The following is a 14,030-nucleotide window of genomic DNA, read 5'->3' on the forward strand; positions in this document are numbered from 1 at the left end:
TGACGGAGTATAGTTTCAACGAACCTTGCAAGTCTGGAGAGTTGGGAATCGGGGGAATACTCTTCACTAAAGTCATACCTAACACAAAGGAAGATGGTAACATTTGTTGAAGATCAATCTTTTCAGCAGCAACTCACAGCAGTAGTTCCTCAGTGTCATGCCCAGCCTGAAGTATTTTCATCATCAATGGTCTTCACTCCATCATTACGTCAGAAATAGGAATCTTTGCTCATGTTTGCGCAATGTTTAACAACATTCACGACACCGCAGATAGTAAAGCAGCCAGCATCAATATGCAGCAAAACTTGGGATAACATCCACGTTTGATTTGTGGCAAGTAAACGTTCTGCCACATAATCAAAAAGTGTGGGTCTGGAAAAGCACAACTGGTCAGGCAGCACCCAATAGTCAATGTCTTGAACATAAGCTCTTCCCTTTCTGCCACATAATGTCAGGCAAAGGTCACCTTCAACAAAGACAAAATCTAACCATTTCCTCTTGGCATTCAATGGCATTACCAGGGCTGAATTCTCCCATGACTAAATCCTGGGGCTTACCATTCACCAGAAACTGAACTGAACTAACCAAGTAAATATTGCGGCTGAAAGAGCAGATCAGAGATTAGGAATTCTATGTTAAGTAACTCACCTCCTATTTCTCCACTGCTTGTCCACTATCTTCAAGTCACCAAGTCAGAAACGTAACGGAATACTATCCACTTGCTTGCATGACTTCAGCTCCAACAATACTAGAATCTCAAAACCAGCAGGACAAAGCAGCTCACTTGACTGTCATCTCACCCAACTTCAAGATTACCTTTTCTTCCATCATACAATTACAGTAGTATGCAACATCTATAAAATGCACTGCAACACAAAGCTTCCTCCAACAGAACTTTCAGGACAATGGGCATTAGACATATCTAAATACCATGGGAGAAAGTGAGGTCTGCAGATGCTGGAGATCAGAGCTGGAAATGTGTTGCTGGAAAAGCGCAGCAGGTCAGGCAGCATCCAGGGAACAGGAGAATCGACGTTTCGGGCATAAGCCCTTCTTCAGGAATGAGGAAAGTTTGTCCAGCAGGCTAAGATAAAAGATAGGGAGGAGGGACTTGGGGGAGGGGCGGCGGAAATGTGATAGGTGGAAAGAGGTCAAGGTGAGGGTGATAGGTCAGACTGGGGTGGGGGCGGAGAGGTCGGGAAGAAGATTGCAGGTTAGGAAGGCGGTGCTGAATTTGATGGATTTGACTGAGACAGGGTGGGGGGAGGGGAAATGAGGAAACTGGTGAAATCCGAGTTCATCCCTTGTGGTTGGACGGTTCCTAGGCGGAAGATGAGGCGTTCTTCCTCCAACCGTCGTTTTGTTGTGGTCTGACGATGGAGGAGTCCAAAGACCTGCATATCCTTGGTGGAGTGGGAGGGGGAATTGAAATGTTGAGCCACAGGGTGGTTGGGTTGGTTGGTCCGGGTGTCCCAGAGGTGTTCTCTGAAACGCTCCGCAAGCCATGGGCACCCGCATGGGCCCCAGCTATGCCTGCCTCTTCGTAGGATATGTGGAACAATTCATCTTCCGCAACTACACTGGCCCCACCCCCCACCTTTTCCTCCGCTACATCGATGACTATATCGGCGCCGCCTCGTGCTCCCACGAGGAGGTTGAACAGTTCATCCACTTCACCAACACCTTCCACCCCGACCTCAAATTCACCTGGACAATCTCAGATTCCTCCCTCCCCTTCCTCGACCTTTCTATTTCTATCTCAGGTGACCGAATCAACACGGACATCTACTACAAACCGACCGACTCCCACAGCTACCTGGACTACACCTCCTCCCACCCTGCCCCCTGTAAAAACGCCATCCCATTCTCCCAATTCCTTCAACTCCGCCGCATCTGCTCCCAGGAGGACCAGTTCCAAAAACGTACAACCCAGATGGCCTCCTTCTTCAAGGACCGCAATTTCCCCCCCGACGTGGTCGACGATGCCCTCTCTTCCACTTCCCGCTCCTCCGCCCTTGAGCCCCGCCCCTTCAACCGCCACCAGGACAGAACCCCACTGGTCCTCACCTACCACCCCACCAATCTCCATGTACAGCGCATCATCCGCCTTCATTTCCGCTACCTCCAAACGGACCCCACCACCAAGGATATATTTCCTTCCCCTCCCCTATCAGCATTCCGTAAAGACCACTCCCTCCGTGACTCCCTCGTCAGATCCAACCAACCAACCCAACCTCCACTCCCGGCACCTTCCCCTGCAACCGCAGGAGGTGCAAGACTTGCGCCCACACCTCCCCTCTCACCTCCCTCCAAGGCCCCAAAGGAAACTTCCATATCCGCCACAGATTCACCTGCACCTTCCCACACATCTATTGCATCCTCTGCACCCGATGTGGCCTCCTCTATATTGGGGAAACAGGCCGGCTACTTGCTGAGCGTTTCAGAGAACACCTCTGGGACACCCGGACCAACCAACCCAACCACCCTGTGGCTCAACATTTCAATTCCCCCTCCCACTCCACCAAGGATATGCAGGTCTTTGGACTCCTCCATCGTCAGACCACAACAAAACGACGGTTGGAGGAAGAACGCCTCATCTTCCGCCTAGGAACCCTCCAACCACAAGGGATGAACTCGGATTTCACCAGTTTCCTCATTTCCCCTCCCCCCACCCTGTCTCAGTCAAATCCATCGAATTCAGCACCGCCTTCCTAACCTGCAATCTTCTTCCCGACCTCTCCGCCCCCACCCCAGTCTGACCTATCACCCTCACCTTGACCTCTTTCCACCTATCACATTTCCGCCGCCCCTCCCCCAAGTCCCTCCTCCCTATCTTTTATCTTAGCCTGCTGGACAAACTTTCCTCATTCCTGAAGAAGGGCTTATGCCTGAAACGTCGATTCTCCTGTTCCCTGGATGCTGCCTGACCTGCTGCGCTTTTCCAGCAACACATTTCCATATCTAAATACCATGACCTACTTATTCCAAATCCATATATCATTGTGACTTGGGAATTATATCACTGCTTCTTCATTTTCAGAGGTTGATAGCTTTGTAATTCCCTTCCTAAAAGCACTTTGAGAATCCCTGAATCCTAAGGACTGCAGTAATTCAAGATGGCAACTCATCACCACTTTTTCAAGGGCAATTATTGATGGGAGAATAAAGGCTGACCTATCAGTGATATCCACATCCCTGCACTAATGTAAGAGTCGCATTTCTTGAGAAACAAAGTATAAACTATACGTTGAGAAGACTCATAGGTACGGTTGAGATCTATCAGAAAATTGGGCCTAACAGTATTTCCAAGTCTCTACAAATTATTTTACTATAATACTGGTTATATTCAATATTCAGCAAGCAAAATTTAATTCTTGAGTCAGTTCACTTAAAGTTGGCAAAAAGAAACACCCCTGGTATCAGGAATTTCCATTACCTGCATTGGTTTCTTGACATTTATCGAATGACCACCTGATCTCCACAGCCTGACCTCGTTCTTTAATCTGTTCCTCAATTTCTCGCACTTTAGCTCTGACCTGTTAAAAGAATAAAATAAAGTTTCATAACAATCTGCATCTATTGAACACTTCTAACATGGAAGTCCAAAGTCTAGACAATTTATTTTTTACAGACAAGAGAATCTCGTATACCTGTTGGGTAAATGTTGAGTTTCCTCCTGGCATGGGTAGACTCGATGGCGCTATGGGTAAAAGATCGAGGGGAGATCCAGTCTTATTTCTGCAATCAGTCAACGAGTAATGCCACACCAATGCACTTGGACAACACAAAACTATACTCTGTAAAACAAGCAGCCAACAGTCATTCACAACAGTAAATCCTCACATCCTTCTACACACAACTGTCTTAAGTTTATACTAAGAAATCTCTGACAGAAATCTTTCCCAGTTTCTTCACTCCATTCCAAATTTGTTTTTGTGTTTTGATTTTAGGGACACCAAGTACCCACCTGTACCTCATTTAAATGGCAACTTGTCATATGTAATTTAAGATAATAAGTACCTACAGACCTTTCAATGTGCAAAGATCTAAGTAATCCTTAGCTGATGTGAGCAGTGGGATCATTTTTATTCAGAGTCACAAGCAATGATTAGGACCCAACTAAATTCTCTCTTCCCAGCTTCTGACGTTCCTTCTCGTTGGTAAAGGAGGAAAAGAGTCCACAGGGGTGGTCTTTCTCCCCATGTCAAAACAAAAGCAAAAAACATCTTTTCTGGTGATAAACAAATAGTGCAAGGAAACTGAACAGGTATAAAATTTAAGATATCAGTGCTGCTAGAGCAGTACTGAAACAAAGTCGTCTACCTGATCTCTATAATAGCCTAGATTCATTTTCAGCAGGTGGTTAGCTAAAAGTCATATCTTACTCTAACCTCTCATCCTGCTATTTGGATTCAGTAATTAACACTGCTGCCTCACCAGGGCTCAATTCCAGCCTTAGGACGGCTTACGTGGAGTCACTCGTTCTGCTCTGGTTTTCAATGGGCACCGCAGTTTCCTCCCACAGTCTAAATGTGTGCATTTAGGTGCTAACTTTTCACAGTGCCTAGGGATGTACAGGCTAGGTGGACGAGCCATGGGAAATGCAGGGTTACGGGAATCGGGTAGAGAGCTGGGTCTGGGTGGGATGCTGTTTGGAGGGTAGATACAGGCGAGATGGGCCAAATGGCCTATTTCTGCAGTGTAGGTATTCTATGATCTAGCCTCATACAATTTACATAATCTCTTTGAGCAGACACATTATTTAAGAGACATTAAGTGAATAGGTAAAAACTTTGAATACAAATGTACGAAAATGTGATTATGTACTTTGATAAGAAGAATATATATGTGCATTGAATGCAGTCTGGACAAAGTTCAATAGGTTGATCCCAGAAATGTATAAATTTTATTCTGAGGAGAGGTTGAGCAGGAGGGGCCTGTATTCATTGTAGATTAGAAAAATGAACGGCAATCTTGTTGAAACATACAAAATTCATACTGGATTTGGCAGAGTAGACGCAAAAAGGTTAATTCCCCTTGTGGAAGATGTATAAAACTGGAGGAATAATCTCAAAGTAATGTCCATTTAAGACAGAGGTACGATCAATTTCTTCTCTTTGAGGGTAGTGAATCTATGGAATTCTCTACTGCAGAGGGGTGTAGCGGCTGGGTCGTTAAGTATATTCAAGGGTCATTGATTGGCAGATCAGGTCTGAATGTTCTACATCTGCTCCTACATCTGATGGTCTTACGGAGTGCAACTGGCTGATACGTGCGTTTCAACTTCTGTCCTAGAGTAAAAGTCTAATTACAGATTAGGTCAGTCTTTATTGATTCATACCATCCAGGCAACGTCTCAGATGCCAACATCAGCACGTTATGTCCTTCCCCACCAGCAGGACACAATACAGTGGCACACAGCCAGGAGGGAGTTGCCCTGGGAGTTCTCAACATTGACTCTGGATTCCATGGAGTCTCACAGAATCAGAGCTGAAACTTTATTGCTGGAACAGCACAGCAGGTCAGGCAGCATCTAGGGAACAGAAGATTCGACGTTTCGGGCACATGCCCTTCTTCAGGAATGAGCAGAGAGTGTTCAGCAGGAGAAGATAAAAGGTAGGGAGGAGGGACTTGGAGGAGGGGCGTTGGAAATGTGATAGGTGGAAAGAGGTCAAGGTGAAGGTGATAGGTCGGAGTAGGGTGGAGGCGGAATCAGGTCAGACGTGGAAAAAATATACCTATTAATTATCATGCACGGCCCCCCACACCTGATGAATCAGTACTCCTTTAACTGAACAAAGTACTAAGTATGGCAAGGGCATAGAATATACTCAGATCAGCATATTCAATGCCCATCTCCAAGAGTAGCTCAGCAGCACCACCACTGACTGAGGTCACCGAATCCTAAAGGACATGGCTGCTAGACTGATGCTAACAGAACCAACGAGGGGGAAAAATCCTATTTGGCATTTTCCTCACCTATCTAGCTGTATCAGATGCATTTATCTACAAACATGCTGGTAGGAGTGACCACTAGCCATCATTGTGGAGACAGAGGCCCATATTCACATTGTCCATACTCTTCACCTTTTTATTGTGGCTCTACCACTGTGCTAAATAAAGCAGATTCCGAATAGATAGAATTGGCAATGCTAAATTGCCCGTAGTGTTAGGTGAAGGGGTAAATGTAGGGGAATGGGTCTGGGCGGGTTATGGTTCGGCGGGTCGGTGTGGACTGGTTGGGCCGAAGGGCCTGTTTCCACACTGTAAGTAATCTAATCTAAAAAAAGTAATCTGATTAATTCAAAACTAGTCATCAATGAAGCACCACAGATCAACTGCAGCAAAACTGTATTCAACTATAAGCTGTAACTTTATTGTCTGGAATATTCTTCACTCTACCACAATTATCAAATCAAGGGTTAAAATCCGTTTGAATGAATAGTGGCGGAGAGCATGCCAGAAATAAGAAAGGGTATACCTGAGAAAGAGGTGCCAACCTAGTGAACCTACAGCATGTGACATTTATCTGTCGAAAAATAGAAGCAGTATGCAATAGACAGAGGTAACCAATCCCAAAACCAACAGATCAAATCAATGTTATATGGTGCTGTCACATCCAGCTGTGAATATTAGACACGCAAATGCTGCATCCACAATGATGGCAAATCAATGTAAAAGGCAGTACTGAAGCACTTGCAACTAGTTCAGCCAGACGTGCCAAGCTGTGACCCCTCAACCTACACCTGGAAGTCCCCAGCATCATCTCTCAATTTTTAGACCAATTGATTCACTCTATACGACATGGCTGAAACTAGAATATTATTATTGAATCTGTCGCTATTCATGTCCCAGAGGTCATCAATGACCAAACACTTGACAGTCTAGCCATATAAAATACTATGGACACAAAAGCAGGTTGAACGGTACGAAATTTATGTTAAGAAATTTACCTCTTGATGCTCGAACTTGCTCACCATTTACACAGTGCAAGTCAGGAGTGCAATGGAATACTTTTCACTTGTGTAAATGGTGTAGCTCCAAAAACACTCAAAGATTGAGAATTCAACCTAGTTCATTGGCACTGCATTCACTACCTTCAACATTCACACTCTCCACTACAATTGCACCGTTGCAGCAGTGCACACCATGTATAAAATACATACAGTAGACTCCACTGTCAGTATCTTACAAATCTAAAACCTCTACTACCTAAAATTACAAGAGCAGTAGTTGCATGGGATCAGCGGCACGTACAAGATTCTCTCTAAATTGGACATCAGTACGGCTTAGAGTTATATCAACATTCTTTTAATGTCATTGGATCAATATCCAAGAAACCATTTTGTGGATGTATCTACACCACATGGACTGCAGTGGTTCATAAATATGTAGCACCACTTTCTCAAGGGTAATTATGAATTGGCATGGAATTAAAGCCGAGCCACCAACATCTATATCTTGTAAATTTTTTTTTTAAAAAGTCACAAAGGGTAATTATATAGCTTAATAAAAATTGTCTTTTCAATCCATTAATAGAACTTCTGTTTCATTTAGACTATGTTATTAATGTGAAAGGCAATGGCTATTTGGCATTAGCTCAATTAAAGGCACAATAAAGAAAACTAAACTTCTGAAATACCTGAAGCATACAGCTTAATCCAAACACAACTGGGCGATGCTGTGGGCAAATATAAAAATCCATGAATGGAGATTGAGGCTGATTAGACCCATTAGTTGGTGGTGTTGGAGTTGAAGGTAAAGCATTTCCTGTCGGTGCTGCCATAACATGTGTCTGGTGTCCTCCTGTTACGGCATTACTACCACTATCCCCAAGCAACAAGGAGAGTCGTCGGGTGCAGAAGTAAGCCAAGCGTCTTGACAGGTATGCAGACTGCACAAATTCTCCAGAATACTACAAAGAGCAGAAAAACATAATTAAAGTCACTAATGTGCACTGGGTGTTATTATCTCACAATTAGATCTATATAGACAATTGTATAGTGACTTGATAGACTGGAGCCACGCTAACATTGGTACACTAATATATGTAACAATATTAACAGCACTGTCATTAGGATTTTAGTGAAGTTAACATTTGACACTTAAAAATGTTTTTTTGCTGTTTTACAGAAAACCCTAACATACAATTGAAGCTCAAATAAAAGTTGATTACTGCAAATGGTGAAAATTTGAAATAAAAACAGAAATGGTGAAGAAACTCAGCAGATGTGGCAGTATCTGTGGAGACAGAAACAAAGTTAATGTTTTAAGTGTGATGTAACTCCTCTTCAGAACACAAGTTATGTTGTCTGCCTGGAGCTGTATGGTCATGGTTGAGCAGTTTGAATTGATAAATTAGGAGTATTTCACAAGTAATGTACTGATACAGCATTAAAAACAAATGGAAATAATATTTTAATCTATTTATTATGACATCGATAAAATAAGCAAGCCTGGTGATAGCATGCTATTAATTGATAGTTGAAATGTCAATGCTTTTAATTCTAACATTTTAAATTACCTGGATTTATTTGAATAAACAGTATGCTCTAACTGTCAGGAATAACAGAGCCAAACAGAAATTTACCCACCTGTAACATCAGTGGGAGCAATAACTTAAGGAGTTCATCCTCCCCTGGCCGGATTTTCTCAAAGCATTCTAGAACCCAGGTCAGGAACTCATGCCTATCCAGCATTCCGTCCTGTAACCAAAGTGAGAAAATCAGAGCTATAGAAATGAATGTTGCAAACATAATATTATTGTTCAAAAAAGGGTCTAGAAACAAGTCACCAGTTTAACTTTAGTGTTGAAGAAATTGTGGTTAATTAACTTGCTGCAGTTTCTTGAAGTAAAAAGAGAGGGAGAGTTGATCAGGGAAATGTGGTTGTAGTTGTGTACATGGACATCCAAAAGATGTTTCATACAGTGCTGCATAACAGACTGGCGAGCAAAGTTATAGTTCACACGCTAAAAGCAATAGCAGCAACATGCTGAGTAACATAAAACTGGCCAAGTGGCAAGAAACGGAGAATAGTGGTTAATGGACATTCTTTGAGTTAGAAGTGGGTTTGTCATGAAGCTGCACAGGGTCAAAGGGACCCTTACCATTCCTGATATATATGACTAACTTCGATCTTGTCTGGTTGGGTACAATTTCAAAAAGGCTGGTACAATGTACTTTATCTGCACCTGCCAGCCCAACATGAACAAATGCAAAGTGATTTATTTTGCTAGGAAAAAGGCCACAATTCTAAAGAGGAAGCAAGAATGGAAATATCTTTGAGCCTGCTGCGTCATTCACTAATATCACTGCTGATCTGTTTATTTTGAATTCCACCTTCCCATCAACCCCAAACAACTCTCTATTACCCGATCCAATAAGAATCTATCTGCATCTGTCTTAAAAATATTCCCTGACACCACCTCAAACGTCTTCTGAAGCAGAGTATTCCAAAGTCTCTTAACTTTCATCTCTGTTCCAAAATGGTGAACACCAATTTTAAAACAGTGCTCTCTACTTCTTGACTGATCCAACAGAGGAAGCATCCTTTCCACATCCACCTTGTAAAGACTATTCACAATCTTCTAGACTTCAATCATCTGTCACTCTTTTACACTACAGTGGAAACAAGTCCAGCCGATTCAAACTCTCTCTCAAAACAAGCTGGGTCTTCAGGTTTTAATCTAGGAAATTTCCTCTGAACCATCTCCAATGTATTTACATCCTTCCCTAAATAAGGTTGGCACAAAGATTCTGCAAACGTATATAGACAGATACAGCAAGTGGGCAAAACCTTGGCAGATGGAATAAGACATGAGGAAATGTGAGCATGTGCACTTCCACAGATAGAACAGAGGAGCTGAATGTTATTTAAATGGAGAAAGATTGCAGAAATCGATGGAACAGAGGGATTTGGGAGTCCTTGCCCATAAATCACAAAAAGCAGCAACAGACAGGTTTGTGGCACCATGATTGGCTCTGCTGCACAGCAAGGGAGGAAAAAGGTTGCAAGAGGGATAGGAGGGATCGGAGTTTCAAACGTAAGGAGAACTGACAGGCAGTTTTGCAGCAACAAACAAAATGATATGTTGCCTCCCAGCTGCCACGGTTAGGGAAGTCTCTGAGTGGCTGCAAGGTGTTCTGAAGGGGGAGAGTGAACAGCCAGCAATCGTTATGCATGTTGATACCAACGATATGGGTTAAAAAAAAAGAGAAAATTAGATCCTGCAGCAGGAGCTGAGAGAGGTAGTCGCTAATTATGAAAGAAAATTACTATGTCTGCAATCTCAGGATTATGCCCAGTGTCAGGTGCTACTGAGTACAGGAACAGGAAGATAGATCAAATGAATGCTTGGCTAAAGGGATGGTGTAGGAGGGATGAGTTTAGAGTTTTGGATCATGGGACTGCTTCTGGGATGGATGGGACCTGTACAAGCCGGACACAGTGAACCAGAATGGGTCCAATATCCTTGCTGGAAGGTTTCCTCATGCTGCTGGAGGGGTTTTAAATTGATTTAGCTGGGTATGGGGCACAGAGTAGATGTAAACTCAGGAATAAGGTCCAATCAGATACAATCAAGGCATCATATGGCACAGAAACAGAACCTTTGGTTCAAAAATTAAAATACTTTTGGACAGGAACATGAATAAGAAAGGTTGAGGGGGATATGGGCCAAACTAGTTTAGTTTGGGAAATTTGGTTGGTATTGATGAGTTGGACCGAGAGGTCTATTTCCATGCTGTATGACTCTACGGATCTATAACTTGTCCATGCCAACCAAGTTTCCCAAACTAAACTAGCCCCATTTGTCTGCGTTTGGCCTCTATCCCTCTAAACCATTGTTTTTCATGAACCTGTCAAATGTCTTTTAAATGCTCTAACTGTACCTGTATCTACTACTTCCTCTAGCAGTTTGTTTCATATATCAACAACCCTCTGAGTGAAAAAGTTGCCCCTTAGGTCTTTTTTAAACCTTTCTCCTCTCACCTTAAAATATGGCTTCTTGTTTTAAATATTCTTACCCTAGGGAAAAGATTTTTACTATTCAGTTTATCTATGCCTCTCAAGATTTTACAAACCTCTGTAAGGTATCCCTCAACCACCTATCCTCCAGTGAAAAAAATCCCAGCCTATCCAGCCTCTCCTTAACTCAAACTCTCCAGTTCCAGTAATACTCTTATTTCACAAGTATGTATAATGTTCATACACTACCTGAACCCTTGACAACTTAATAATATCCTTCCTATAACAGGACTACCAGAACTGCAGACAGTATTCCAAAAGTGGCCTTACTAACATGCGTACAACTGCAACATGACATCCTAACTCTGATACTCAAAGGTCTGAGGCTTGAAGGAAAGAATGCTAAATGCCTTCTTAACCACCCTGTCTACCTGTGATGCAACGTTTGAAGAACTATGTACCTTAAACCCCAGGTCTCTCTGTTTGACAATACTGTCCAGGGCTCTACCATTATTTGCATACATCCTGCCCCCTTCTTCATCTTACATAAAAAGAATATTCGGACAGTCCAGCATATAGAGGAGAAAGGAGCAGGATGAGGCACATGGATGGGCTAGAAAGCTACACCTCATCTTCCGCCTCGGAACACTTCAACCCCAGGGCATCAATGTGGACTTCACCAGTTTTCTTATTTCCCCTCCCCCCACCTTACTCCAGTTCCAACCTTCCAGCTCAGCACTGTCCTCATGATCTGTCCTACCTGCCAATCTCCCTTCCCACTTATCCGCTCCACCCTCCTCTCTGACATATCACCTCCATCCCCACCCCCATTCACCTATTGTACTCTTTGCTACCTTCCCTCACACTCCTCTTTGACCTATCACCTCCATTCCCACCTCTCCACCTTGGAGGCTCCCTGCCTCCATTCCTGATGAAGGGTTTTTGCTGAAACATCAATTTTCCTACTCCTCAGATGCTGCCTGATCTGCTGTGCTTTTCCAGCACCACTCTAATCTAAACTCTGGTTTCCAGCATCTGCAGTCCTCACTTCTACCTAGAAAGCTCAACTGTACCTATTTTAATGCAAGGAGCATGACTGGTAAGACAGAAGAATTTAGAGCACTGATCACTTGGAAATAGGATATTGTTGCGACTGCAGAGATACGGTTGAAGAAAGGTCAGAACTGTCAGTTCAACATTCCAAGATATAGAAATTTCAGGCATGATGTGGGAGGGGAGAGTAAAAGAGGTGGGCATTGCATTATTGATAAAGAAAATCATCACTGCAGCAATGAGGCAAGTGTCTTCAAATGAGGCCAACTGGATAGAGTTCAGAAATGAAAAAAAAGCCTCCCAACAGTCAAGGGAGATTCAGGAGCAGATATGTAGGCAAATCACACAAAGATGCGAGAGAAACACATTTATAGTCGTGGAAGACTTCAACTTTACTAACATTAACTGGGATCACCTTAGTGTGAAAGGATCAGACAGGGTGAAATTTTTAAAAGTGCATCCAAGAGAGGTCGAGGAGTAATCTGATTGAATTCTACAATATTATGAAAGACATAGGAGAAAACGAATCTTCCAGGTCAGCGAGCCAACCTACATCCAGAACTTCACCCTGAGCCACAAAATCTTCTCAAAACTCACTAGGCATAACAGAATACAATATGAGAATCTCTTCTCCATGGCAGACGTGTCTAAGACCAAAGGGCATAAGTTTAAGGTGAGGAGAAAGTGGTTTGGAGGAGATCTGGGAAATATCTTTTCACTAGAGGGTGATACATATATGGGACGTACTGTCCATTCGGTTCATCCCATATATGTATCACCCTCGAGTGAAAATAAATTTCCCAGATCTCCTCCAAACCACTTTCTCCTCACCTGAAACTAAAGCCCTTTGGTTCTTGCAACACTTAAGAAGCATCTGTATGAGTACTTAAAATGCCAGGCCACAATAGGCAAATGGACCAAGTGCAGTCAACTGGGATTAGCATAGGTTGGTATTTGTTGGTCAGCATAGACATGGTGAGCCATGCTGTATGACTCTTATCAAATCAGTGGCACGCTCACTGAATTGCAGAATAGGATCATTAGGATGAATAGTCTACCTCTGCTTCTATATCTTCTGGTCTTACTATCTAAAGAGACCAAAACTGAACAAAGTATTAAAGATATGGTCTTACCACAGAAGCATAACATCCTTACTTGTACACAAAAGCAAAGTGTCGGAGAAACTCAGCAAGTCTGGCAGCATTTCATGGAGACAAAAACAGTGACCTTCATCTTTTCTGTTGCTAACCCCTAAACTACAAAATTTATTAAGATCACAGCATACCACAAACGATTTGAATTCCATGATCTGTGTTGGAAGGGAACCTTTCATTATCTCAAAAAAAAACCTTACTGCTCTAACTTTCAAATGTTCTAAATTCAACAGTTATTGCTGTCCTGAAGAAAACTTGCAGTGTTTCACCTAGAATCGTTTTCAAGAACCTCATGAATGATTAAATTTACGCGTGCACAGCCCATTAAAAATACAGATTAAAATTAGGTTAAAAATCGTGGATGCATGTGTTTTGCTGCAGATGTTGAATTTTGTTGCTACTCACTATTTGGCACGGGTAGATGAATCCAAAAGTCGCGATCACACAGTTACTGAGGATTTACTGTATTTCACAAGTATGTATAATGTTCATACACTACCTGAAACATGTAGAGAGCCAGCTTTTCATTATATTCCCACTGTTTCATGGCCTGCTCCACTTCAGGCACTGTGGGTTGTACTGGTGTCCCACAATTCTGTGAAGACATCAATCGATAAGACTCAGCAATCTTCTGTAGCTGTTCCCAAAGGTACTTTGTGATGATTTGAGTCCACTCTACAGGAAAAAAAAACATTACTGCAAATTTCTTAACTTGGCACTGCTTAATCCTAACACATTTAAGTATGATACTCCAAAGTTACCAAATATTCATCTATTCATGCAATGCATTTTAGTGTGACATTACAGACACATGTAGGAACCTGACAACAGGAAGGAAGCAAACTCAGAGTCAGA

General features: G+C 42.7%; 1 protein-coding gene across 2 annotated transcripts in view; it reads right to left on the reverse strand.

Moving 5' to 3' along the window:
• med12 (mediator complex subunit 12) overlaps positions 1–14,030 on the reverse strand; it is a 197,220-nt gene that overhangs the window by 155,872 nt on the left and 27,318 nt on the right. For both annotated transcript variants that reach the window (XM_087992009.1, XM_043704779.2), the window contains exons 5-9: positions 13,675–13,850; positions 8,595–8,705; positions 7,643–7,915; positions 3,651–3,797; positions 3,437–3,536 (exon numbers count right to left, since the gene is read on the reverse strand). In XM_087992009.1, coding sequence (XP_087848135.1) covers positions 3,437–3,536; positions 3,651–3,797; positions 7,643–7,915; positions 8,595–8,705; positions 13,675–13,850 — 807 coding nt within the window. The remainder of the gene's footprint in view (positions 1–3,436; positions 3,537–3,650; positions 3,798–7,642; positions 7,916–8,594; positions 8,706–13,674; positions 13,851–14,030) is intronic.

This window comes from Chiloscyllium plagiosum, unplaced genomic scaffold (assembly GCF_037043375.1).
Source record: "Chiloscyllium plagiosum isolate Xiang-an unplaced genomic scaffold, Cpla_swu_hap1 HiC_scaffold_11, whole genome shotgun sequence".
In the NCBI taxonomy this organism is placed as follows: Eukaryota; Metazoa; Chordata; class Chondrichthyes; order Orectolobiformes; family Hemiscylliidae; genus Chiloscyllium; species Chiloscyllium plagiosum.